We start from the raw sequence: 26,127 nt of genomic DNA, 5'->3' as shown, positions 1-26,127 counted from the left end.
CTAGGTTTTCTAAGTTTTTCAAATTTCATGTGTAACATATATATACAGCTTATATAGATCAGGTAAAATTACAACTTTTTGATATCTATCGTTTTCTTTCACATAATACCGTAAAAATGTTTGAAAGTAACAATTTAGTTTACACGTTCAACAAATTATCAAACACGAAATTTTATTTTTATTTTTAATTAGGATTTTTGCGTACTATTTGCGTTTATAATGTAAATACTTTTGTTCTTAAACGCATCAATCGTGCCATGTATGTACGCGCGTGGTAATTCGTTTTAAAAATTTATGTAAAAAAAAAGTATATCAACAGATCATTTTTTCAACACGAATAAATATTTGTGAGCATGTAAGAAATCATTAGAAAAATTCGAGACAAAATTATCGTATCAATAAGTAAAATATCATTAAAAAATTATTCCACGAGATTAAATAATATTATTTCTGGTTTTGCTTACTATAATGTTACGCGGGTTTCTCGGAGCGTGAATAAATAAAGGCTCGGCTTGTGGTTGTAAGTTACTTATTCATTAGAACTTTTTATCTGCGAGGGAAATTGCGCGTGATAAAACGTATGAAAAATTAAGCAATGATGACAACGTTTCGCGAGCAATTGCAGGAAAATGTTGAGTATATTTGTTAACTGCAACTTTGAAACGAAACGATTTTCTCAGCAAACATAAATGATTTATCTTTCAGTAATCATGAAATTAGGTCGTTAGTATTAAATAACAACATAACTAGTGTGGCTTTGATACAAACAGTTATATAAATTAACGACGTGTTTGTTTGATCTGAACACAGTAGTAATATAGTATGTTTTAGAAATCGACACTTAACAAAGATAAATAAATTATTATTTTTATTGCCATACATAATTATCTTCTATTTTTATGGCACTTGAATAACCGTTTCTGTGTGCATAAATGTTCCGTCCATTTCGAAAACCGACTCTGTAAGGATTAATTTTTGGAGCGACCAATAAATCAATAGATTTGTGAATCAACAACACTGGATTTACGCATTGATCTGTGCTTCTTAATTGTTATTATACGTGTTATTAAAATGAAGTTGTTTCTGTGGTAATGTAATAAATGGTCAGCTATTGTTCAAAATGTTTTTATATTTTTTTCTTTCATACAAATTTTATTAAATAAAATATGGTATTATTACACTGTCGAATCTGAAAGAGAAAAACTGGCTCATTATAATTAGCCATGTTAATAATGTTTAATCACTTGAAAATTTTAACAACACATTTCCGACAATGCATAGTTGTAGTTATAATTAATATATGTGTAGGTATTGTTTAGGCACTGCCCAATTAAAATTTCTTCACAGATTGTTTTCTTATACAGCACACTGAAAATGACATGACATGTAAGTATATACTATCCAAATCTTTACATTGTAAGTACGTAAAATACTCCATAGACCAATCATAGATGATGGTACGCTGATATTGACACTATATTTGTAATATATCAATATACAAAAACACGTCAACCTTGTCGAGGTGTAATTAAAATTTAATCTAGTAAGCTATTTACTACATCTAGCACAAAAAATGTTGGCTACTGGAACTATATCTTGCGCAATAAATAGCTAAAAAAAAGAAACGCTTTTTGATAATAAAACGTGATATATGATATTATGGCATTTTCGTAGGTTTAAATACTTAATTGCTCTTAAAAAAGTAATTTTTTTATGCAAATAAAAAACATTTCAGTTGGAATAATCAAATTACTTGAGACATATAACTTATTTCGTACTATATAATTTATTCATACTGTATGTTATAATTTATTCTAATCTTTTAATTAGGAACACAATAAGTATTTAATTTTGCTAAGCAATATTCATGTAGATTTTTTTATTTTCGTCATGGATCCACACAATACAAATGTTATATACTTGATTTATGGTATTTTCTCTTCCTGTATCACATTATCTTATAAACAAAATAAGTCATTTGCGAGATTCTTTTTATAAACGGTTTAAAAATAATTTTCTTTTTATCTGTTAAATTTAATTTTTGATTTTGGTTACAAGTATTATATTTTGTTAAAAAAAAATTATTTCGCTCTTTGAAAAATACACGTTTCTCAATTTGGAATACATATACTTATTTGGTTTGTCAAATGGTCTCGAAAATAAACAAGTCAAAAGAAAAAAGCCTTGTGAAGTCTTGATATTTACTTGACTGGAGAAAACGGTAGATTTGTTCATTTATCCACCTCGAAGCAATTGGAGGCCTCCGAGTTGTATGTGGACTATATAGGTATAGTCACCGCATAACTGTTTGTTTAAAAACACTGAGCTTTTATACGCAACTATATATATATATATATATATATATATATATGTATATATATATATATCCCACAAACAGCTCCTGCAGGCCTCCGAGCGCTCCGAGGTGGATGAATAAATCAACCTGTTAGTTATTCGAAAAATAATTAAAAAACGCAAGTAGTAAATAGCGGGTAAAATAATATATCAACAAATAATAGTAACTTCAGCTAATCAAGTGAAATAAAATTAACAAAGAAAAAAGTAAAGCGTTAATGTTTTTAGAAACGCTATTTTAGCATCAAGGGATGATTATTTTACGATTTAAAAACTTTGTGCGTGAAGTAGGTGTATTAAAAAAGTCTTTCAAAGTTCTTTTCAAATTTTTTCGGTTAAAAAAAAAAATTATTAAAAACTTGAAAATATTGTTCCAAAGTATTTTATCTTGAATTACCACGCGAATGGTTATCGGTTTTCAAGCTGTAAACAATTATGAGATTGAAGTTTTATACTTAAATTGTAGAGATAAAATACTTGAGATTGATTAAAATGTGTTTATTATAAAATTATTTTCTTTTTTGATTTATGGTTTACAAGAATGTACAAAAAATCCTTAAAGCTATCTCACTTTTGCAAAAATATAACTTGCATACGAATCTCTTGAATGATCAACCACACTTTTAAATTGAAAACAGTAAATCTTTAACATTTTTTTTTTGTTTTTTTTTTTTGTTTTTTTTTTCATTAAGATAAGAGAAGAAACAAAAATTGAACTAAGCTTTTCTTTGAAAAAATCAAATTTATAACTAGAAAGCTTCCGATCAATTGTCCGTGGCTTCGGCACTGAGAATAACATCCTGAAGGATAACAAATGCCTCTTTGAGGTAAAAAGGTGGCCGGCCAACGTGTGACTGACCCGGAAGTGACGGCTACGTCTGATTATTAAAACGCCTGTTACGTCGTGACGAACTCGGAAATAGTGGTCGTGGTTTGTACAGATCGTCACTTGAATATCGCTGCCTACTCCTGTTTTTTCTGCAATGAAATATCATCAAATGATTAATTATTATTAAAGTGAATTTTTTAATTAGGTGAATATATATATTTACTCTTTGTCATCCTTCACAGTGACATTTTTATCTCCATCATTATCAATATTCATAATGTTCTCTCCATTGACTACAGCACCAGGAGTTGGAAGTACCTCCAAAAGCTGGGATTTTTGTTCCCCTGTGGATTCGACTTGTTGCTGTTGCTGCACTACAACTACTTGGGCAGCATTACTGTTGACCTTCTTAGCTCTTCCAGGTTTACGTTTCTTAATCACCACAACAGTGTCTTCACCTGACTTTTTAGGACCAGCGTTTGCACCCAAACTCTCAACACTGTAACTTGAGTTAGCAATGAGATTATCAGAAAGTGGGCTGGGTGTGAGTTTGCGTTTGAGAGTAGACTGCGTAGCTGGGGCAGCTGGGACAGACGGAGGCACGGCTTTTTTTCTCTTGCCCTTGACAGTGCTTTTGGAGCTTTTACTGGGATTGGCCTCGAGTTTGTCCAAAAATTCCTTGAATCGTAGATATTTGTCATGGTTATTGTTTTCAAAGTACCGACATTCCTCTTCGACGGGAGATTCTACCTGTCTATTTGGTATCAATGGCGTGCTAATGACACCAAGCGACACTGCATCTGAATGCAAGGTATCTGTTTCTGGCTTAGGAGTGAATTCTATTTTTACAAAGGTTTCAGCCTCTTTCGAATCAATCAAATTTTCGCACACAGACATGGATTTGTTTTCATCATTTTGGCTCTCATCATAGACGATTGTTAATTTATTTTCTTGCATCTCGTTATCATCGTCTTCTGTGTCAACTTCTTGTTTTATTTCAATTTTTATGTCAATTTTCTCTGGTACTACTTCTGGTACATAGACATTTTCTGTTACTTTGGTGTTTTTATCCTTTACAGATGTCGCACAAATCGGATCATCTTCAACTAACTTTGGGGTTACTTCATCAAGCCCAACTTTTGAAATTGTAGCATCTTCAATTTGATTTTCAATAGCATTTTTACTCAGATCAATTTCTTCTTTATCATAAGATTCTGTTATTGCTTCAGTAGCCGTATGACTTTGACTTGTTTCAACTAGTTTTTCATCATCTGCTACTATATTACTTATCTTTTCTTCAAGGTTTTCTACTGATTTTGCTCTATTTTCATCAGATGAATTATTATTTTTCTCATCCTTATTTAATTCTGTTACGTTTTTGCTGTTTATGTCAATCGAGGGGTCACTATCGTCTTGTACACCACTTGGTTCAAAATGCGCATCATTGCTGTCATTTTCTTGATCATCAACAGTTTTTACTTTTAAATCGATCCCCAAATCAATACTTTCGTGATCTTTTTCATCAAACTCTTCATCAATCATCAGTTTATCCTCATTACACTCATCACTTGTGCTGTTGTCTATGCTCTCGTCATTTACAATCTCATTTTCCTCCGATTCTGGGATATTTGGGTCAACCTCAACCAGCCTCATCTGAGTTTGATCTTCAGGTCCTGAAGATTCTTTTATTTCTACGTCTTTGTCTGTGCTCTGTTCTGACTCTTGCGGTGTATTTTTTATCTCTGATTTCATGTCTACAATATCAGCCTCAAGACAATCATCTTTCTCGAGGACGTCAGAAATAACATGTTGGCTCATTTCATGTTTATCTGTGTTCTGCTTTGACTTTTCCGGTGCATTTTGTACCTCTGATTTCATATCAGTTTCATCAGCCTCGAGATTTTCTTTTGTCTCAGACATATCAGAAATAACATTTTGGCTCGTGTTATCCAGAGACTCCCCTACATCTGCTATCTGTGTGTCTATGTTGACCTCTTTGCCAGATTCTTCATCACATTCGTCAACATTAGTAATTTTATCCAAATCAGCAGTAGCATCATCCATCTTTTCAACTTCAATATCCTCATCTGCCTTGCTGTTTTCTTCTAATCTTTCACTGTCTACTTCATGATCTCTATCCACCTTTATATCATCAGTATTAAAATCTATCTGCTGTTCTTCTATTTTGTCTATGTATTCTTCTACTATGCCACTGTCTTCCATAACAACCTTCTCAAACATTTTTTCAACTTTGGTATTTGCATCTACTCGGTTCTCGTCTTCATTACTATTTTCTGCTACTTCATAGCTGTTTGTTCCAACATTTATATCCATGTTTTCCTCTTCAGTTCTCACATCTACTTCCCTTTTATCTTCCTTGCCTTCTTTTACACTTTCACCCAGTACTTCGCGATCCTCGCACAAGTCCTTCATTTCTTCTCTGCCAACACTTTCGATTGGTACTTCCATACTTCTTCTCAAGTACTCGTTCACTTGGTCTAATTCCGACAAGCCAGACTCTTCCATGGCTCCTAGTGGCTTTGCTTCGTCCCTCGCTATTAAAGGGTTGTTCTCATTCAAATATTTCTGAACTGTTTCTATATCTTCCTGCTCTTTATCTTTGAAATCAGTACTTGCACTGATATCTTGTGGGATAATAATGTTGCCTGTAGAATCCACTAACGAAGCTTCCAAAGACTCATCAGTAAGAGTTTCTATCAAGCTGCTCGTCGAGTCGATCACAGGAATCAGGTTACGGGAGTTGAGAGCACTCTCGGGCTCCGCAAATCCATGATCCGACATCATCTCGCTCAACGAATCTCGGATGGACTGCTCCATTTCTGATAGTTTCGACGGTGCAGGAGTTTCAATAGGATTGACAATAGGTTCAGCGTTGAAAATAATATTCTTCGTTTCCTCCAACGACAGAATGGGTTCCTCTTTGTCCGAGTAGGGCTGCTCGTAATCCTCTTCCGTGATTTCGATGATCTGAACGCGTTCTTCATCCGGGACACTAGTCACATCCTCGTCGGTCTTGAATACGTCCTCTACTTTTTTCCTCGTCAAGGCCTTTTTCTCTTCTACCCTGGGTTTCTTCTCTGAACTCTCACCCGAGGACGACTCGTCGCTCTGCAGTGGTCTCTTCTTCAGTGGGAGACAGATTTCGGCGTTACCAAGATCCACGCGCCTTGGCTGATTGTCTAAGCCAAAAGACATCATGTGCAGGGAATCGTGGACGTTATCCGACGTTTCACCACTAGAGTGATACTTGTTGTTGTCAATGGGAAAACTCGTCGAGGGTCCGAGCCGGTTGTTGGAGGAGTTACTGTTTGTCTTGTGCGAGTACTTGCTGCTCGAGCCGTTAGAACCATCCCTGTCGCTCGACCTTCGGTCATTGAAGTTCTTGCGAAGGCTCGAGTGGTCGTCCAGCGACTTTTTATCGGTGCGGCGCTTCTTACTGCTGTCGTGGTTGTGATTATCAGACTTTGAGTCTCGTTTGCCGCTGCGAGAGTTCAAGGAAGATGACTTGCCATTAGAGTTTCGGCGATCATCTCGCTTGTTACTGCTGCTGTTGCTGCTGCTACGGTCACGAGAGTCCTTGGAGCTCTTGTGGTAGCTTGAGCTCCGGGACGACGAAGATGACGAGGACTTGTGGCTCCTACGATTGTCGTCTTTTTCTCGGGACGAGGTCGAACACTCCTTTTTATCCTTGGTGTTTTTGTCCTTGTTATTAATAATCTTGACGGCATCCTTGTGATCTTTGCCAAGTTTCTCTTTCTCGGTAAGCTCCTTTTTCTCCCACAATTCTCGTATTTTCTCCTTGTAAAGGTCCTTCAAGTCTCTGGCTTCATTGAGCGTATCATCTTTTTTTTCTGTCACCTTGGACTTGCCATCTCGATTCTTGCTCGAATCCAAAGACTCGTGTTTGTCTTTGCTTCTACTCTGCGATTGCTTGTCAAATTTACTGCTGGGATATCTCCTTGAATCGCGATCTCTCTCCCTGCTGTTTTTCGAATCATGTCTATCCCTTGATGATTTTGATCTTAATTGCTCCCTACCTCTCTCTCTGTAATCAGAGGCATCGCGAGAACTTTCTTTGGACGAGTTACTTATCTTGCTGTTCTCTTTATCCTTACTTTTAATGGCATCAAAATTGAACTTGTCTTTGCTAGAGTCCATATCTCTAATGCTCTTAAAATCATCTTTGGCACCTTTGGAGTCATCTTTAGAGTCCGGTGCTGGAGTCGAGGCGTGATTTGAGGAACCAAAATCAGTGACGATCGACAAGCGAGAACCAGATGATACCTTACTCAGTTGAGAATCCTGATTACTGAAGTCAAAGTTGTCACGTGAGAATTCCGTCATAAAGTCTGGACTGCGGGATCTGTGGCTTGTCAGTTCGGAAATGCCAGACATGTGCGAGTCGTTCGACATGTTCGACTCTATCATGTTCATAAGGTCAATAGGCTCAAAAGCCGGACTGTCTTCTTCTTCTTCATCTGTTTTGTTTGTCTCATCAGACTTGAAGGAACAATTAAGATCAGCCTTCACCGGTGAACTAACTTCAACTTGTTGACTGACCTCTTCTGTAATTTTTTCAACATCACTTTCATCCTTTTTAATGTCATCCTCCTGCTTAAGTTGTTGAAGCTCCTCTTTTTCAACAAGCTCTTCTTTATTTATTGGAGCTTCTGTGACGTGAGCTTTTTCTTCTTTTTCTTCAACGTTGATGCTACTGTGCTGTTGCTCGCTACTGTTGACTGCATCGTTTGTCTCGTCATCCATGTCCATGGACCCTAAAGACGCGTCTTTCAAACTATTTCTGTCAGACTCGGGTGAAACGGGATCCAAATCTTTCGGTAACAAGTCCTTTAATTCACACGTTCCATTTCTCTGGGCCTTTGGCATCTCGATACCTAAAAACTTGTAGACCACATCCTCAACTTTAGGCATAAAGTTTGAGTAAACCTTTGGGTTGACCACCTGATCTACTATCCTCTCTACACCAACTTCAAGATATGGCGCCTCGTGTATGTGCTTGCGCAAGGTCTCACGCAACTGAGTTTTATTCAAGTCGGTTCTCCAAGTTTGTTTGTTCAAAAATGAATTGACGGAACCTTCCACTCTTGTCCTTAAATTTTGGTATGCAGGCTAAAAGAAATATATAGTTATTACATGATGGTTTCGATGAAAAATTCATAAATAATTATCCATGATACAAAATTTTTTTCTAATACACGTAACTAAATACAGAACATCTGAAAAGTTTTCAAAAAGAACTTGACAACTGACCAGAAAAAAATAAAAATAAGGTTGCTTGATTGACTAGTGTTTATGTCACCTGCCAATCACACTCAATGTTAATACTTACAAAAAATACATTAAAAAATCGGTTCTCCCAAATATGTTTCGAACAAATCAAAAAATCGTAATCATATCAAAATCAGTGTCATCACGTTTTTACATAACAGGTACAGTCAATCAGAAAAGCATACTTATGAAAAAAAAAAAAAAAAAAAAAAAAAAAAAAAAAAAAAAAAAAATCCAAAAAGCACCTTAACAAATGAAAGTCGAAGTGTAATGGCTGCAACAGCTGATGCTCCGATTTTACTCTTCAACTTTTTCGATCAACAATTGACGTATTCCAAAAGGCGGTTGCCTGAGGCGTTATTTTGTAAGTAATTACTTCTAGCTAATTTCCAGTCCGGGCATCCGTCTTTCGTTAATGCTTATACTTAAAACTGTTTTATCATCACTCAAACGAACAAAAAAAATGTCTACAATGTTAAATTGGTCTCTTGCCTCTTCACCTGATTGTTTTTTTTTCTTTTTTTTTTTTTTTTTTTTTTTTCTTTTCACTTGAAAAAACCAATCAATGCATGCACGATTATCAATAAAAAAAAAAAAATAATAATAATAAATATACACTGAAAAACAGAAGAGGAAAAAATAAACAATCACACAACTGACTTCTGAAAAGGAGTTTCACGAGGATCAAAAGTAAACAATAACCACAGGACCCATGGTATCTCACCTTGGTGTCGACATCGGCGATGCACTCCTTCCTAAACTTGTCAAATATACCTTGGGACTTGACCTCCCCGACGATGTGGTCGATGAGCCTCGTACCCCCGGCCATCGGATTACCCAAGCCCTGCAGCTCCATTTTTCCACCCCCTTAGAACTTGCGTCTTTTCCTCTTCTCAGTATCTAGCAGCTCTCAAAAAATGTTTTACGTCCTCACCATAATGCACTTGCACGTCGTCCACCCGAAACTTAAAATAAAATGTATCACAACAACGACAGCTCAAGAGAAGGTGTGTATTCTATGCACAAGTTCTTGAAAATTTCTGTTTACAACTGTTTTTTACTACATGACACCACACACGCTTTCCTTTTCTTCTCTCTGAGAACACCAACAAACAACGCGGACTAAACGACCTCACGTTGAAAATAAAAACCAAAAGTACTTGTAAACCATAGTTTTGCTCTCGAGTTCTATACATATAGGTCCGTACGTATATATATATATATATATGTATATATATATATATATGTACATATACATATAAATATATATATATATCCTGCACTTAAAATTTTTTTTGCTCTCCCTTTTTTTTAGCTATTCGTTAATACAATGGACACGGATGGTACACTCGCCGTACCTTGATTCGCAAACCGCGAAGTTTGAAGTCTTAAATTTTTTTTATGACAAATAAACATAAAATATGATTTTAACATTGTTCAATAGTTGTTAATGTGATAGTTGTTTATCATTATATTCTTATTTCATGGTTATAGTTGTTCCTCGTGTTTTAATACGATAAATTACTTCAAGAGTGCTCCATTCCTATAGGAGACTCTCTTCGTGTGGCTGCTTCTTTTTAAGACCTTTTTTCTTCAGTTGTCTCTTTTCGACTGATTAATTTACGTGTATATTTGATCGTGATTTACGATTTCTGTAACACAAATTTTGTTATGTACACATTACATAAGTTAACTGTTTATTGGAAAAATAAAGTTGAAGGGCTGTTCTTTCATTAGTTAATGGTAAAAGGTCAAGAGTATTAAAATTTTGTAAATATTGTCGATTTTATGAGCCACATAAGATAAGTAGAATGTTGATGGTTTTGGAGGTCAATTTTAAGGTAAAAGATAAATTGTAAACTTGCCGCAAGTAGCACGAAAAATGTTAAGTTTTAATTAGCTATCTATGAAATTTGTTGCGGCTGGTTTATAACTAATAAAGTGACTTTACTGTAAGTAGCAATAATTATTTTGGATCAGCGCCATCTAGCGGTCTTTATCTTTTGGCCAAAAGTGGCTCCTAAAATTCTAAATCAGAGCATTTAGGATTAGAGCCATTTAGTCAATTATAAACCAGCCGCAACTCATGATGAAGCTATAAAATAAAAAAATAACGATACGTGTGTTTTTGGCGGCAAGCTAACAATCTATCTTATGCTCAACAATTCATCTTCAAAAGTACAAACACATAGGAGGTCAATTTTTTGATAGAAAATTGATTGTTAACTTGCCGCCAAAAACACATATATTCTTATTTTTTGATTTCATAGCTTCATCATAAGTTGCGGCTGGTTTATAATTGACTAAATGGCTCTAATCCTGAATGCTCTGATTGAGAATTTTAGGAGCCACTTTTGGCCAAAAAATAAAGACCGCTAGATGGCGCTGATCCAAACAACTATTGCTATTTACAGCAAAGTCACTTTGATAATTACAAACCAGCCGCAACTAATCTTGTAGATACATAATAAAAAGTTGACGTGGTTCGTGCTGTTTGCGGCAAGTTTACAATCTATTTTTTACCCAAAAGTCGACCTCCAAAAATATAGATTTTTATATGGTTTAATAAAATCGACCAAATAGCATCACTTAGTAGTAATTACTTTAATTACTACACATAACTTCACGTACATCTTACCCCGTGCTCTCTTTACCAGAATGATAAAATCAGAGGCTGCAGTAAAGTTACGTAGGTCGTGGTGGTAACGCCGCTAATACTAATATATTTAATTCGTAAAATCTAATGAAAGTTTGTCTTATGTGGATAATGTAGGCAACAGAATGTCGGCTGAGCTAGTGTATTTTTAGTAACTTTACAATACATCTAGTTATAAATTTCTAGTTTTATCTTGTACAGCTCTAGAAAGAGCAGTGTATCTATTTTTCTTCGTGAATTGTGTGTTTACCAGCTGGTAAAGTTGAATTTTTATAATCCAAAGTAATCCTTACAATTTATTCAAATTTCTGTTGAAATAGCAATTTTGGTGACACTTAGATTTCAAAAACTTAATCCTCTTTAAAAACGTTTCGTGCGCTGTACTGTTATTTTCAGTGTTTGGTGTTGTTTTTGTTGAAAGAAATTCTAACCTCATTGTTGCCGTCCTTTACGTATCAAAATAATTCTCATACTTTTTCTTTTTCTTTGTTTTTTCAGTTAAAACACAAAAGACAGAAAAATGGCCAAGTCAAAGAATCACACTAATCACAATCAAAGTAAGTATTATTTGTCTACCTACGTTGACTCAACACTTGCATGTATCTATTATTTTAAAGTCTTGTACGATACGGCTTTTAAAAGATGTAAACTTAATGTATTTATGTTCTCCCAATTAAAACTTTCTTTTGTTTTTTAGGCCGAAAAGCACATCGTAATGGAATCCAGAAGCCTAAACGCTACAGGCATGAATCCACTCTTGGAGTAAGTAATTTCTCTCACAACTACAGTAATAATATATAGAAATGCTTCAAACTAAATAATTGCCAAAAATGACATTTAGTAGTACATAGTACATCGATAAGCTTAGTGTACCCGTATAATCTATAAACTTCTTGTAATATTTAACTTTGTTTTGCTGTCAAAGTTGAATTTAGATTCATGGTAACATACGATAAAAATTGCAACACTTATTTTTCGTTCCATAGTAATCACTTCCCATTAAACTTGATTCATTTCTTGATACAACATGAAATTCTTATTTTTATTATTTAATTAATTGATACTTAACTTTGTGTACATTATCTAAACATCATTTTTTTCATTTTTTTGTCACAGATGGATTTAAAATTCCTACGAAACCAGAAATTTGCCAAAAAACACAATCTTAAGCCCGCCATGCAAAAGAAAAAGGCAGCTTTCAGGAAAGCGAGGACAGAAGCTAAAGCTAAGAAATAGATATCTTGTAATGCCTCATTTTTATTATAATAAAAACAAAAATTAACTAACTTATTTGTGTTGATGTTTAAAAATCCTTTGGAGAAACTTTTTGAAAGTGTAAATGTAGATTATATACATTTAAAATCATCTTCTTAAATATCTGATGAGAATTTGAATTTTAAAGTGCACTTACATTCGAAATTTTATTTATATTGTGACTCATGTGTACATTTGGACAAACTACTTATAAATGTGAAACACTTAAGTATTCAGTGAAAAAAAAAAACATTCAAGTAAATACTTACACACGTCACACACGTGTACCTTTGGTCTGGCCACTTTTGCCTGTATATAGGTATACCATCATTTTTTATATTAGTACGAGCTAATATGGCGGATTCTGGTGCTGCAGACGAGCAAACTGTCACGAAAAATTTTGCAAAACCCAAGCGAATCTTAATTTTTAGTGGGAAAAGAAAATCAGGAAAGGATTTCATTACTGACGAATTATTTAAGAGGTATTTTTTTAGATAGTTTTTATGTATTACTATGTTAATATGTGCCTTACTTTCCTGAATACCGTTAATTTTAAAAGTGACAGTACATTCTTGACAATTTTTAAACAGATTAAATTTTGAGTACATCCAAAAAAACAGTGACATTTTCTAGTACTAGATAATGCTTGTTATAATGAAATAATATCATTTTAATAATTTAAAAAAATTTAATTATATTAATTTATTTTGTTAATTAAACACAGATTTTCTTTACTTTTTTTAAAAGTAATTTTTTCATTCAGTATTGTACGTTTGAGTTTTAAATTAAACATATTGCTAGTAAAGTATTCAAATTTTTATTTCACATTATTTAATGGTTTCATTACTTTTATTTAATGAAAGTAACATTTTTAAATTGTGTTTCAACAGATTAGGTAGCAATAAAAGTGTAATTATAAAACTATCCGGACCAATAAAGTGTTATTGGGCAAAAGAAAAAAATCTTGATGCAGAGCAATTATTCAGTGATGGAAAATACAAAGAATACTATAGATTAGAAATGACAAAATGGGGCGAAAGCATGAGAAAAGAGGATCATGGATACTTTTGCAAAGCTGCGATTTTAATGTACAATGGTAATTGTATCTACCATAATTAGTTTTTAGTATTTGTAATTAAATTTTCATTATTTCATAGATTAGTTTTATAAACTAAATCATTACTTAAATGAAATTTACAATTATATAATTTATTATGTCAAAGAATTTTTATAATTATTTTTACTTAATTAAATTTTTGTATTGTGATTCTTATCTTTTGGCAGCAAATGATAAAGATGTTTGGATTGTAAGTGATGCCAGGAGACAAACAGATTTGAAGTGGTTCAATGCAAATTATGGAGACAAATGCAAAACAATCAGAATCGCATGCGATGATGAAATAAGGAAAAGTCGTGGTTGGGTGTTTACAAAAGGTAATTTTATCAAAAAACAAATAATTTTAAGAAAAAAATAAACATTTAAAAATGTTTTTTGGAATTTTTTTCTAAGGTATCGACGACTCAGAGACAGAATGCGATCTTGATGATGTGAGCGATTGGGATTTAAATATTAACAACAGTGGCGAAGACATGGAAACTATTATTGAAATGTTGTGCGATGTTTTAAAATAAAATTACCAACAACAATATAGTGAATCTGTTACTGAATTTAAGTTTGAAAAGTGTAAATATTAACATGGATTTTGTCAAGGTGCTATATACTTTTTGTCTTTATACATACCGATGTATATATCTTCTTTTATTCTTATAATGTTATAGTTTTATGAGTACCCGTTACCCGCTCTTCTCCCCAAGTAAGAGAGTTTTTCTTTCTTTTTAGGGTGATTTTTAAACCAATAAAAAAATTTGTGTCGCATCTCCGGCTCTTCCCAGTCAACTTGACATGTAAAATTTGGATTTTGATAAATTATACTAGTGTGGTATAAATTGAGTATTTTTTACTCCTGAAGCCTTTTTTGTCCCTTAAGAATCCAAAAAATTTATTAAATAATTTTAATTAAATAAAGTGTACCCTATACTATTGAGTAATATTATTTGTAATTTTTTCTTAATAAACAATACTTATTTAAAAATAAAATCTTAAGGTTGTTTATAACAGTTGATTGCTTAGTATTAAACAGTTTATTCAAGAAACGTTCACATAATGATTTAAAGCGCATAAGGTATAAAATTATTTAACTTGTGTTATTGTAGGCTGGAGCTTTTAAAATATTGAAATATTTTTTGCAGCCGATTTTTATTCAATTCTAAAAACTTATTAATCACTAGAAAAAAACGTATAAAAATGTATAATATATCTGATACTAAGACTAAGCTCAAATTCAATATTTTTTTTTTAATACATTTAAACAACAATAATAGCTTGTTACGTTATATCAGAAATCGTCAAACAATTAAAAACCACGAAAAGTGAGTTTAACAAGCATCAGGTACATTATTCTTAATTCCATACAAGTTTCCAAAATAAAAATCTAAATAATCTTGGAGCATCATGGAATGCAAAAAACCTTCAAAACCAGTACAATGCTTATCAAGTATCATAAGAATTTTTATAAAATCTTTTGCTGTTTTTTCTGAAAAATCTATTTTTTCTTCATGTCCGGACAAATAGTTTATTATTGATATTGGTATACCTGCTTCCCGAAATTTATTTGATAAGGTTTTTGTTAATTTATCATCAGGACTCTAAAACAAAACAATTGATTTGAGTATTTTTCGAAAATCATATAACTTGTGAACTATAATATCGATATAATGCTCATTAAAATAAAAATTCACTTCATTTAGACTTGAGTTCATCTGCCAGTTTTCTTCACAAACTTGACATTCACAATTAAAATCATAAAACTTTTTCAACATGTTTATTCTGTTTGATTTTTCTGTGAAGATATCAGGACCATAATTTACATATAACTGCAAAAAAAGCTTAATTAATGAAATTAATTGCACAACTTGTTTATGGTGGTTCAGAATTTGAAAAATTTTAAATATTTATTATTAAGTTTTTAAGGAGAATTTTGATTTGTTAAATAAATGCTTCCAAATTTCTTTTCGATTCATAAAATCAATGTCACGGGTTACCTGTTGTTTATTTTTAATCATTAATGTAGTAAACAGTATAATTTCTTGATTACGAGTAAAAACTCTTCCGACATTGTTACAGCAGCTGTGATTGAATAAGCAACAAAATGGAGCGATCATAACTCCTATACTAGACATTTTGTCGATTTTTTCTGTTTGCCATGATGAGGAATAGTCGCACCATGAATAATCGAACTATAAAGTATAAAAGTTGACAACTGCTTTCATTTAATATAATTTTTATTACTTATTGTTCATTTTGAAATTTTACCATAATTGTGACTTTATTATAATTTATTAACTTAAAAATATCAATATGATTAAATTTGAGATTTTAAAAACAACGTATTGAAAAAAAATTAAAATACTTAACTGAGTAAGAATTTTTTCTCATAATAAAGTATAATCTTATGAGTATCTCTTTGGCCAATGAAATGTTTTCATTGATTGTTGAATTATCACAAGAATTTTCTATGAAAATATTTGTGTTTGCATGTAAAAAGTCTACAACACCATTCAACAAAGTTTTTATAAATTCAGAATGATTGGTGTTGCCACATAAGTTACATATAGATTTGAATTTGTCACTCTGAAAAACCTTGTTATCATCAAAAAATCCATCCACATTTGAACCTAGACAAAAAATTTGAATAATTTAATTGATAGAGTACTCTGCACAACGTGGGCATAGAGAATAAAAAACAAGTATAAGACATATAAATCCGTATCACTCATTACCCTTATTACTCTCAAGATCTGCAACGTCTTTGATCATTCTGCTCAAGCCATTTTTTCTAATAGATACAATGAATACTCTAATGGATAGTAAAACGTGGGAAATACCGGCATGAGAAAAACTTATTAAATTATTAATAAAACAAAGTACTAGGCACTCAACATTGTGATAATGCATCAAAGCTTCCTCTTTGCACTTTTCTGAACAAAAAACCACATATGCACATGAATCGCATGGAATTGTATTCCAAGCGATACTCATGCAATGGGTACAATTTAGGTACATGCAGAATTCCACTGGAACTGAGGCAAAAGCTTTTTCTACTGCAATAATCGTACCAGGCTCAATGTCTTGAGTCGCAACAATATGCCTTCCATACTTATCGTCAAATTTGATAGCGATTGATTCAGATGCGCATGGAATTTTTTTGGAAGCTTTGAAGTTTATTGTCACAGTAGCTCGAGCTTCATCCTGAAAAGAACGAGACTTCTTTTCCAAGGCCATCAAGCACTCAGTTTTACGAGCTGCAAGTTTGACCTTCAGACTTCCAGACTTTGTGATCTGACAGGCCTTTTCTATGTCAACAAGACATTCCTCGTACTTGCATAGGTGTTTAAGCAGGGCAGACCTGTTGCCATATGCCATGGCCAATTCTTCGGAGCCATTTTTTGCCCAGGCCACACTTTGCGTGTAATAGGACAGTATCTCCGAGTGCGTTTCTATGTCGTGAAATTTTTGGGCATAGAGCTTGTTACCCTTCAAACGAGCTTCGACAGATTTCGCTGTGTTCTTACTGGTGGCATTAGCTACTAATAATTTATTAGGTATTGAATTCGATGAATGATACAGAAAATGATTCATTAAATCGGCCATTGCTTGCTTTGCTTTAGACTGCAGCCAGTAATTGACTGTTGATCGCTGATATATCTGATTTACAAAAGATATTTTTTTTACCAACGTGATTTCCGCAAATACAGTAGGAGTAGGTAATTGTTACGGTAGCATTGGACCGTGGCTAATTACGCTGGACTAGAATTACTGCTGGAATCTCAATTCTGAATTCCGAATCATCTGGGGGTCTGACCCGGGGCATTCGATATCTCGCTCAATAAGTAAGCAGTTTTTTCGATAATTCCTAAACTACGCATGCGCATTTACCGTTATTTTTGGTTATTTTATAGGGATTATCGAAAAAATACAGACTTTTGCGAGATATCGAAAGCCGATATATCGATATCTCGCAAAAGTCAATATTTTTTTCGATAGTTTACACAAAATTATGGTTCGGCGCATGCGCAGTATAAGAATTCGAGATATCGAAAGTCGTGATAGAGCCATCTGATGGATGATCCCCCCCCCTCCCCCAGACCCCAGACCCCAGACCATGTTGGGCCAGTCGGTGGCGCTAGTGTCGATGTTTGTGATCCGCTCTGGCGAGGCGGGCCTCATAAAAAATTAAAAAGTGTCTCTCTCTGATGCAAATTTAAAGTGAAAAGGGATAAGTATCAAAGTGCTGATCCCGTTTAAAAAATGTCAAAATCCCGTAACATTGTTTGCGATGCCCGTTGCCAACAGTTTCACCGAGAAATGGCGAAAAAAGAGGAACAGCTGAGAAACCAATGGTTCATCAAGAACCGAAAACGCCTCTACGAGAATTTGGGAGAGCCGCGTTTTGCGGAAAAACTCAAGAGCCTCGAACAGAAAAGGAAAAAAGAAGTCGCGACAGTGGCCGCGCCACGAAGTCAACAAGTGAGAGGATCGAAAACGGTGAAAGGTTAATATAAATTCATGTGGATTAAAAAAAAAATGCGATCTACGCTTAAGGTTAAGAAGCCCGCATTGCCGCCATGGAGGCCAACCGAGCAAGATACGGGTCTAATGAGGCCGATTAAACCGGACATCGAGGGTATCATCTACGCGGCACAAGACGCGAGTTTCACGTCCAAGTTGAAGTATCTGCGTGAAAGGTATTACGCTTACACAGAGTATCAATGCTTAATCGTTACGTTGAAGTTGGTTCAAATTTGATAACAATACTGATAAAGGTACAAGTCGAAGCCGGAGGATAGGTTCTACTATCCGTACTGTTCGAGTTGGATTTTCGGCTGGCGCTTGAAGGATTACCCGGAGGCCAAGATATCCGAGTACGGCGTTCGGTCGATCATACAGTCGTCATTTTATCGAAAAAGTGCGTCCAGTTTGCAACGAGATCCGGATTGGTATCGCATTTGCCAAACTGGAGATCCAAAGAATTTCAACGAAATATTGACATATTGAGTCCACGCTGATTTTATGGACAATTACTGCGTACACATGTGTTTGTTTGATAGTGGACTGTGGAGGGATGTTGCAGGAATTCGAATGGGGTTATATATTTATGCCATTTATTTTTGAAAGCCGAATTGTCAATTGATTTTCGGTTGAAAAAGCATGTGTAAGTTGTATTTCATAAAAGTGATTAACTACATTAAAAAAACTTACTTCTTAAAAACCTGAATTTATATTATGACTTGAATTGTGGAATGCATAGGTAAATCGCAAAACTGTAGTCAAAACTATCACCAGAAGCCGCCTCTAGCGTATACTTACACCTTTTAGGCTGGTTTTTTAGGCTTGGTAGCAACCTTCCATCAAAAATTTATCAAATTTTATGCAAATTAACGCTGACCCGAAAAAAAATTTGGTGGCTCAGTTTTTAACGTTAGTTTATTGCTTATTGATTACAGAATTAAGTCACTGGAAGTTGTACATGCATGTATCATGATAGCTTGATTTTGGGAATCCTCCCTCACAGTCGCAAATTCCCCAAAAATGCGCACTTAAACACAGAATAATTCCCTAAAATTAGTAAAAGGACCATTACACATTTTTTTTTTTTTAACTTTGCGAATTTCTAATTAGGTAGAGACATCATGGATATACCTATTATAAAAAGAGTAACCACAAAATTTTTTTTTTCAATGAGAAAGAAACTTAATTTTATCCACATTGGCTCGTAATCAGGTAAAATACGCAATCTCAATTTTTCCATGTTTCCTGGAAGCACCAACACACAAATGTTAATAATCTTTTGGCCTTATAAAAATATTTCTTCCAATCACGTAAAACATCTGTGGAGTTTTTTTGTAGAATCTTTCATAGGTAAGTATACTTAAGGGCACCGATGACGGAAGCAAAGGAGAGAGAGCTTGCGCGCTAGTACTTAATTTCTCTCCCCAAACTCCCGAAAGAGTCAGGCTAAGGTCAGGCCCTTACAATGTACACACATTTTATAATCCATGTATAGGTACCATTTGTCCGCAGAGGCAGAGAGAGACCGAGCGAGCGAGCGGATCGAAATAAGTTTTAGTTTAGTTGTAATATGTTCGCCGTGCGGATCACGATATGACCACAGCGCATTGCTCGGAGGGAAAACCAACATGCTGATGGAGGTTCTGTTTCGAGTCTTCCTGGCGTTCGTCACTATGTGAGTGTGCAAACAACTTTGTGCCCAAATATACGATTTATCGTCATCTTGACAGTTTATGTGGCACAACGTTATTGCCATTGCTTGTACTTGCAATTGTTCTTAATTTTTTTCCTCTCGGAGCTGCCAATCAGTGTGTATATATATAAAAATTTAGTATATAATATTTTGTGATATAAATCTCTCTCCAAGAGCTGTCTGCTGTTCGTCTATATACGTGTCGATTTTGACGTCTGCTTTTCTCCATGTACTGTAATCTTTGACACGACTTTATAAATATGTGTATAATGAATGTCGCAATTTAATTGATAATTTTGAAAACGATTAGGGGCTAGAGTAAGTTGTTAACAAGGGTTGTGCAATAATTGGATTTTACTTTCTCAGAGAGCTGGAATACGTTGAACCTTTCACCAGAAAAATCCACGAGAATGAATTATGGTTGTACAAAAATCCACGGGTCGACTCTTATGTTTCTGCAACAGTATTATGGGTAAGTTTATTTTTAAAATTTTTTTATATCATTCACCTTTTGTAAAATATAATTCAATTGTTTGCAGGCAGTAATAGTCATTGTTCCACTAGTGGTCATCACACTGATATTATTGTTTCAAAACGAAAGAGGTGACTTCACTCAGGCTGTATTATCGTTTACGCTGTCGCTCGGCTTTACTAGTGTATTAACTAACATACTTAAAATAATTGTGGGTTAGTGTCATTTAAAGTGCAATTGGACTCTTTTGTTGCATGCAATAGTCACTAAACAATGCTAACGAGACCATCAATATCGATATGTTTTACCATTCCAGGAAGGCCAAGGCCAGACTTTTTTTATAGGTGTTTTCCGGATGGACAAGTCAATTTTGAATTTGAGTGTACAGGTGATCCGATAGTGATAAGAGATGGAAGAAAGTCATTCCCTAGTGGACATTCCTCTTGTGAGAAATAGTTATGCTTTAATTTTTTAAATACAATAGTTTTATTGTGATTGCAAACTGTTTTTTTAATCATTACAGTGGCATTTTCAAGCTTTGGTTTTGTGGCATTGTACTTAGCTGGCAAACTTCATACTTTTAGCTGGAATGGCAAGGGCCAGTCGTGGAAATTGTTCCTTTTTGTGTTTCCTCTGGTTATGGCATTAGCTATAGCAGTGAGTCGGACATGTGATTATCACCATCACTGGCAAGGTATGTATTATGTATTTTTGCTTATAAAATTTTAGTTTTACAATAACAAAGCTCGAAGATTATATACGTGATTAACAAGTGACAGTTTTATAATTCAATTTGATTTTTACAGATGTAATGATTGGCTCTGCAATGGGATTTTTTCTCACCTTTTTATGTTACCGACACTATTATCCACCTTTGGATTCTTTAGTCTGTCATAAACCTTATGCCTCACTTATAAATCACGTGGAACCTAAAGAACTAAAAACCACAAGGATAGAGCTAAGCAAATGGACGTGAAGGCTCTTATTTTATTTCCGCACCACTTGAATCGGTGTCATTTCTATCTTGTAAATACATGTGATTATTATTTATAAAGTATTTTATTATTTACGACACATATATTTTGTACAAAAAATAATGTAAATCATAAATGAAGACTAATGCCTCATAAAAAATATATCGCAATTGTAAATAATTTGTTTCTTAAATAATGCTCTTACGAAACAAGTAGAAATAATGCAAATATTTTTAGATTCTCTTTTTTCACGAGTCTAAAGGTTGTTGAAAATTTATCGTAAGTAGACATGTGTAATATCTGGGGCCGTACCATATAACTTTTTTTTGCTTCACAGGCCTATGTTGTAACATAGGCCGATGTACAGAAAAATAGTTATATGGTACGGACCCTGTGCCCGTGCTTGAAAGTACATCGAAGATTTATATTGGGTAAGTATCAAAATTATTCAGATAATCGCTGTATATGCAACTGTATAAGCAGTATATATTTGTGTGTGAATCGTCTCTGAAAATTTCAAGGTGACTGACGTCAGCCGAAAAATATATGTATACACGACATACAAATGATACAATTTTACACGTAAGTGTATAATATCATATTATTATAGAGTATATAACAAATATCTACATAGAGATGAGTCAGAGGTGTAAATATTTTACCCGGTATTGCTTGAATTTTGAAGAAGATAATCCTGCTATGACAAATGGTTGGCCTAGAAATTTTTTTTCGCTAATTAAAATAAGTAATATAATTTTGTGGAACTATTTTTAAAGTTGGAAAAAAAAAAACGACTATACGAGAGTCTATTAATTTATATATACCTCGTACGGTACAAACGATTGCTTTGGTACACAATTTTTGCATTCAAATGTAGAGGGCTTTCTGGATTCATCTGAAACTAAAGAAATACATCAGGTGATCTTGTTACCAGACAGATTTGTAAAAAGCCTTTTCGATTTAGGTTGCGAAATATTTTTCGTTCTGCCAAACCAGAAATTTCAAAAATTCGCGCTGAAACAAAAATTAGAAGGCCGCATGCGCATAGAATTTCGGTTTTTCGGTTAATCGGTTGGCCAATCAAAGAATAGGAGGGGGGGGGCAGAGAGAGCTTCGGATACTTCTGATTAAAAAAAGAAACGAGAGATTTTAAGTAAATGAAGCGTTAAGTTTAAGTACATATCTGAAAATTATTGCTTCCACACGTATGTACATAATTTTTCCTTTTTTCTCTCTCAAACCATTAAAATTTAATGAGAAAGGTTTAAATTATTAAACGTTCGCGAAAGAAAGAGAAAGAGGATATCGCGCGCGCGCACACAAGCTTTAAGCGACCGCCGCGATTGCGATGGAGGCGCCAGGACCAGGAACCACACACTCTCTGACTCTGCAGTTGCTCAACTTACCGTTCCCCATTTGACTTTCGTCAATCCAACGTATCGGGCGTTGATCGAGAGACGAAGCATATAGCGGGGTCATTGCGTATGTGCAACTCTTTTTCATGTTGCGCATTCGTTTGCTTGACTCTTCCTCGTTCAGCTTCTTGTAGGTATGGTACGTTAAATTAACAATGTTATTGCAAGTTTTCTTCGATACGTAAGTGAGGAAGCACAATTAAACCAAACTGTACCCGGTCAACGAGAAAGCACCGAATCAAGAGATCGAACGACCCACACATCTGCCAAAATAAACTGCGTCAGTTGTCCATGTATAGTGTAACAATCAACCAAAGTGCCGAAGTGCGTGAACCTAGTGTGCACTAAAAATTGGTGATAAAACGTGCATATAACACTCACACGATTAAACGAGTGATTGTTAGTAAAAGCAACAGTGCAAGTCTCTCGTCATATAGGTACAATAGGTGTACCGAGTGGCGTGTTTTTTTGTTGCACATTACTTATCGCCTAGTCTTCCTCTTTCACGTACAATAGCCAGTCTCAAGTACTTACCTGTGTACATGATACGCGTAGTAAAAGTGGCATTTAAATATATATTTCAAACTCAGCGTGTGTTGTTCAGTGTTGATATGAGAAAAAACGCCGAGTAAGCAAGCGAGCGCATTACAATGGCCTTTCCTTCGTCCGTCGTCTTCGTCGTGAGCTTATAACCTCGATATCGCACACACAGACACACGTAACTGTGTATACTTATATACTCTCGCTCAATCTAGTAAAGTATGTAACTCCAGTTTACCTTCTCCCATCATCAGCCCTCGAGCTCCCAAGTGTGTTCTGTTCCGCCTCTCTCGGCTTACATATCCCGTACTCTACCTAAATTATGATTTATCAGTGAAAATAGGTGCATACGTAATACAAGTACCCAGGTGATATGTCCGTCTCTACACCAACGTGGAACGTACATACGTATACACAAAATCGGGCTATTTAATACACTATTAAAATCATACAAGTTTCAATCATTAGCCAGTAGCAGTAAATCGGAGCACATCCATCGAAGTATCTAGTGCGTGTATATGTGTGTTCGGTTTGAAGAAAAGGTGTGACTATTGTGGCGGTGTCGGGGTGCTGTGTGCCGATACATCTTCCTTTACCAATACATCATCGACAACGAGTGTGTGAAAGAAAGAACCATCAGCTGCGACAGCATAAGGGATATTAAATTCACCACGAAGTGTAGAGAATAGGAGGATAAGGAAGCGCAAGAGAGAAAGGAGCAGCAGCTCGGCGTGTGGCTGTTCCTGTGGCTGCTCCTCCGTCGTCGGCCTGAGCTGCTGCCGCCGAAGCCGAGACAGCAACAACGGCACGCAGGATCGCAAGTCGACGACGACGTCGACGAGCACTGTGAGCAGCGCCCTGCGAGCGGAAGCAGAGCTGGACGGCGCTATGATCAACATGGAGACGGACAAGATGATCGAGGACGAAAACAGGCCGTCCAGTGTGCAGATCGTACAGGTAAGGCGGTAAAAGTCACCTGCACAACTTAATTATCATTATCATTACCCTTCCTCCTCCTCCGTTTATTATTATAGCTTCGTCATCTTGTCCATGTTATCATTATCGTTTATGACCTCCAGTTTATATATGGAACCCATCTTTTAAAAGATGAAGCAAGTGGATTTTTTTCTTTTTTTGTTTACATTGACTTGACACCCGGAGTCTCAAGATTTTGGAAGGATCGCGTAATGAGATATTAGGAATACTTTGGTATTTTGATAGTATGTATATGTGTATGTTGAATGTTGAATCATATGGCACATAAGCAAGAATATATTTTTCCAGAACTAGTTGCTGATTCTATTCGTTAGCCTATGTAGCCTCTAGCATATAGATAAACGCAAACTAGGATATCCCATTTTTTCACAAACTTGCTGCTACTGCTGATGTGAGTGTTGTGTGTATGGCCTAGATTAAGAGCTAGTGCGCTAAAAAGTACTTTTTTTCTTGGCAGTTGATGGAACGAGGGGGTGGAAAAGACGTGCAAAAGCACACATGTGAGTTAGAGCTAAATAGTGCAAGTGGTGGGTATGTAAACATGGTCCATATTTGGGGGAAAGTAATAGAAAGTGTTTTTGAAGACAAATATTTGTTTTCATTTGTGCAAGGCTGTGTGAGAAGTGTGTTACTTACAAAGTAAAAATAAACACTGCAAAATAGAATTTTAAATGTGTTACAAGTGTACCAAAGTTTTGATGTTTGTATGTGTTGTTTTAATGAACATATCTTACAGAGGCCCTGCTTATTAATTCCATCAAATTTTTAATGAAATGTTTTTCATTATTTTAATATGCTATCTAGAATTATCTTATATACGCTACAAAATGAAATTTATTCATATAAATACATTTTCTACACAGTAATTAACCTAGATATTACATCAGACAATAAATAGAGTACATATTACTTCCGGCAATATTTCTACCATATATTAAAGAAAAAGTATTGATCACTTTAAAAATAATGCTCACGACCCTAAAAAAAAGTTTTATATTCACAAATTTGTTCTACTAATAACAGTGACGAGTGCGGTGATATGCATGTTTAACAATAATATTATTTTTAATTAAACTAATAACTTATTTTAAAAATAAGTTTTCTATTCCCATTGTGCTCTACTTTCCTTTTCAGTAATATGTGTTGAAAACTTTTTTATTTGCCTTTAAGAATTGCTTTACTTTAATTTTACCTCATCTACTAAAAACAGCAGCAGTGATATATTTTTGATTATTAAGTTTCTAAAAAAAATGTCAAGTCGGTATATTTTATTATTTATGTATGCTTTTATCATGAAATCATTATAGTCATCAACAAAGAATTTTTTTCATAGTTCATAAAATTTTAAAGTGCCCCCCTCACTTGGTACGGCACCAAACGCCCTAAATTAAGTTACAATTCAAGCTACTTACAAGATGGCTTTAATTTTTCCTTAAAAAATTTACTAAGCATAAAAAATAAAAGTCAATAAAACTTGTAAAAAATATACTATATCATTAATATAATAAAGCATTGTACACGAAATAAAAAACATGAAATCTTACATTTAAAGGTGTCCAATTGAAAAAAATGATAATAATTATAATCTCTCGAGTTGACAAAGAGTAAGTTTTTTATAACAGCAATGAAGCCACTTGATTCTTATTAATTCCTCGTTCCCATTTTTTGGAGCGACTTTTTTCCACCTCAAGTCTGTTAACTATACTTAGCGTATATAAATTCGCACAAATAAATGGGTATATATATTTACGTGTGCTGGCTTACAAAATGTCACTCTCTGTTTGGCAGTTGTTCGTCTACTATCTTTAATTCAAAGTCACAAGGTGTACGTATTTGTGTGCGAAACTTACGTGCCGAACGAAAACAGTTACTGTTTACGCTCTATCAGTTGCTTGTTAATATAGGCAGATGTTCCCGATGTGTACACGGAATCAACAGGTTGTCGGTCTTTTTAACTTATGCTATGTATTTGAACGATTTTTAAAATTAAATTAAATTGGATCT

General features: G+C 34.4%; 7 protein-coding genes across 9 annotated transcripts in view; 5 read left to right on the top strand and 2 right to left on the bottom strand.

Annotated features, from left to right (window-relative positions):
* Positions 1 to 2,380: 2,380 nt before the first annotated feature.
* On the bottom strand, positions 2,381 to 9,636 carry LOC106642058 (uncharacterized). The gene is made up of 3 exons (XM_014356693.2): positions 9,219 to 9,636; positions 3,408 to 8,335; positions 2,381 to 3,333 (listed from the first exon to the last, which is right to left on the bottom strand). Exons 1-3 carry the CDS (start codon positions 9,348 to 9,350, stop codon positions 3,228 to 3,230), a joined length of 5,166 nt encoding a protein of 1,721 aa, XP_014212179.2. The 5' UTR covers positions 9,351 to 9,636; the 3' UTR covers positions 2,381 to 3,227.
* Positions 9,637 to 11,338: 1,702 nt separating this feature from the next.
* Positions 11,339 to 12,436, top strand: RpL29 (ribosomal protein L29). 2 transcript variants are annotated; one of them, XM_014356710.2, is made up of 4 exons: positions 11,339 to 11,406; positions 11,649 to 11,707; positions 11,848 to 11,912; positions 12,267 to 12,436. In XM_014356710.2, exons 2-4 carry the CDS (start codon positions 11,671 to 11,673, stop codon positions 12,384 to 12,386), a joined length of 222 nt encoding a protein of 73 aa, XP_014212196.2. In that variant the 5' UTR covers positions 11,339 to 11,406; positions 11,649 to 11,670; the 3' UTR covers positions 12,387 to 12,436. The 2 variants fall into 2 exon arrangements, with proteins under 2 accessions (XP_014212196.2, XP_014212197.2); XM_014356711.2 differs by having other exon boundaries at positions 11,364 to 11,432.
* Positions 12,437 to 12,713: 277 nt separating this feature from the next.
* Positions 12,714 to 14,345, top strand: Pmvk (Phosphomevalonate kinase). Its single transcript, XM_023390296.2, has 4 exons — positions 12,714 to 12,886; positions 13,295 to 13,500; positions 13,689 to 13,838; positions 13,915 to 14,345. The coding sequence occupies exons 1-4, from the start codon at positions 12,759 to 12,761 to the stop codon at positions 14,034 to 14,036; spliced, it is 606 nt and encodes a 201-aa protein (XP_023246064.2). The 5' UTR covers positions 12,714 to 12,758; the 3' UTR covers positions 14,037 to 14,345.
* A 2,170-nt stretch (positions 14,346 to 16,515) lies between these two features.
* Positions 16,516 to 17,224, bottom strand: LOC149373372 (protein-lysine N-methyltransferase SMYD4-like; the record flags this gene model as incomplete). The annotated part of the gene is made up of 1 exon (XM_089597497.1): positions 16,516 to 17,224. A coding segment is annotated over exon 1 (600 nt), but the record flags the coding sequence as incomplete, so codon positions are not given.
* A 427-nt stretch (positions 17,225 to 17,651) lies between these two features.
* Positions 17,652 to 18,731, top strand: LOC106642088 (uncharacterized). 2 transcript variants are annotated; one of them, XM_089597414.1, is made up of 3 exons: positions 17,652 to 17,991; positions 18,067 to 18,209; positions 18,288 to 18,731. In XM_089597414.1, the coding sequence occupies exons 1-3, from the start codon at positions 17,773 to 17,775 to the stop codon at positions 18,517 to 18,519; spliced, it is 594 nt and encodes a 197-aa protein (XP_089453540.1). In that variant the 5' UTR covers positions 17,652 to 17,772; the 3' UTR covers positions 18,520 to 18,731. The 2 variants fall into 2 exon arrangements, with proteins under 2 accessions (XP_089453540.1, XP_014212213.2); XM_014356727.2 differs by having other exon boundaries at positions 17,652 to 18,009; positions 18,073 to 18,209.
* Positions 18,732 to 19,395: 664 nt separating this feature from the next.
* Positions 19,396 to 21,346, top strand: LOC106642081 (phospholipid phosphatase 5). Its single transcript, XM_014356717.3, has 6 exons — positions 19,396 to 19,708; positions 20,093 to 20,198; positions 20,266 to 20,413; positions 20,515 to 20,643; positions 20,722 to 20,892; positions 21,005 to 21,346. Exons 1-6 carry the CDS (start codon positions 19,521 to 19,523, stop codon positions 21,172 to 21,174), a joined length of 912 nt encoding a protein of 303 aa, XP_014212203.2. The 5' UTR covers positions 19,396 to 19,520; the 3' UTR covers positions 21,175 to 21,346.
* Positions 21,347 to 22,602: 1,256 nt separating this feature from the next.
* slmb (beta-transducin repeat containing E3 ubiquitin protein ligase slmb) overlaps positions 22,603 to 26,127 on the top strand; it is a 41,399-nt gene continuing 37,874 nt past the window's right edge. Inside the window, exon 1 of the mRNA XM_014356742.2 lies at positions 22,603 to 24,084. Coding sequence (XP_014212228.1) covers positions 24,016 to 24,084 — 69 coding nt within the window. The 5' untranslated portion in view covers positions 22,603 to 24,015. The remainder of the gene's footprint in view (positions 24,085 to 26,127) is intronic.

Source organism: Copidosoma floridanum, unplaced genomic scaffold (genome assembly GCF_036245765.1).
Source record: "Copidosoma floridanum isolate Cflo_tuat_1 unplaced genomic scaffold, Cflo_Japanese_pri ptg000032l, whole genome shotgun sequence".
NCBI classification, from domain to species: Eukaryota; Metazoa; Arthropoda; class Insecta; order Hymenoptera; family Encyrtidae; genus Copidosoma; species Copidosoma floridanum.
Note: the sequence above shows the minus strand (reverse complement) of the source record. Positions and strands in the feature narration are given on the sequence as shown.

Bases quoted from the DNA above. Each gene is read 5' to 3' on its own strand.
- LOC106642058 (XM_014356693.2), bottom strand. From the start codon at position 9,350: ATGGAGCTGCAGGGCTTGGGTAATCCGATGGCCGGGGGTACGAGGCTC. The intron at 8,336-9,218 runs GTGAGATACCAT...TATTTCTTTTAG, and splicing joins TCGCCGATGTCGACACCAAG to CCTGCATACCAAAATTTAAG. The intron at 3,334-3,407 runs GTAAATATATAT...ATTTCATTGCAG, and splicing joins ACTGTGAAGGATGACAAAGA to AAAAAACAGGAGTAGGCAGC.
- RpL29 (XM_014356710.2), top strand. From the start codon at position 11,671: ATGGCCAAGTCAAAGAATCACACTAATCACAATCAAA. The intron at 11,708-11,847 runs GTAAGTATTATT...TTTGTTTTTTAG, and splicing joins TCACACTAATCACAATCAAA to GCCGAAAAGCACATCGTAAT. The intron at 11,913-12,266 runs GTAAGTAATTTC...TTTTTGTCACAG, and splicing joins GGCATGAATCCACTCTTGGA to ATGGATTTAAAATTCCTACG.
- Pmvk (XM_023390296.2), top strand. From the start codon at position 12,759: ATGGCGGATTCTGGTGCTGCAGACGAGCAAACTGTCACGAAAAATTTT. The intron at 12,887-13,294 runs GTATTTTTTTAG...GTGTTTCAACAG, and splicing joins ACTGACGAATTATTTAAGAG to ATTAGGTAGCAATAAAAGTG. The intron at 13,839-13,914 runs GTAATTTTATCA...TTTTTTTCTAAG, and splicing joins TGGTTGGGTGTTTACAAAAG to GTATCGACGACTCAGAGACA.
- LOC106642088 (XM_014356727.2), top strand. From the start codon at position 17,773: ATGTCAAAATCCCGTAACATTGTTTGCGATGCCCGTTGCCAACAGTTT. The intron at 18,010-18,072 runs GTGAAAGGTTAA...CTTAAGGTTAAG, and splicing joins AAGTGAGAGGATCGAAAACG to AAGCCCGCATTGCCGCCATG. The intron at 18,210-18,287 runs GTATTACGCTTA...ATACTGATAAAG, and splicing joins TTGAAGTATCTGCGTGAAAG to GTACAAGTCGAAGCCGGAGG.
- LOC106642081 (XM_014356717.3), top strand. From the start codon at position 19,521: ATGTATAGGTACCATTTGTCCGCAGAGGCAGAGAGAGACCGAGCGAGC. The intron at 20,644-20,721 runs GTGAGAAATAGT...TAATCATTACAG, and splicing joins CCCTAGTGGACATTCCTCTT to TGGCATTTTCAAGCTTTGGT. The intron at 20,893-21,004 runs GTATGTATTATG...TGATTTTTACAG, and splicing joins TTATCACCATCACTGGCAAG to ATGTAATGATTGGCTCTGCA.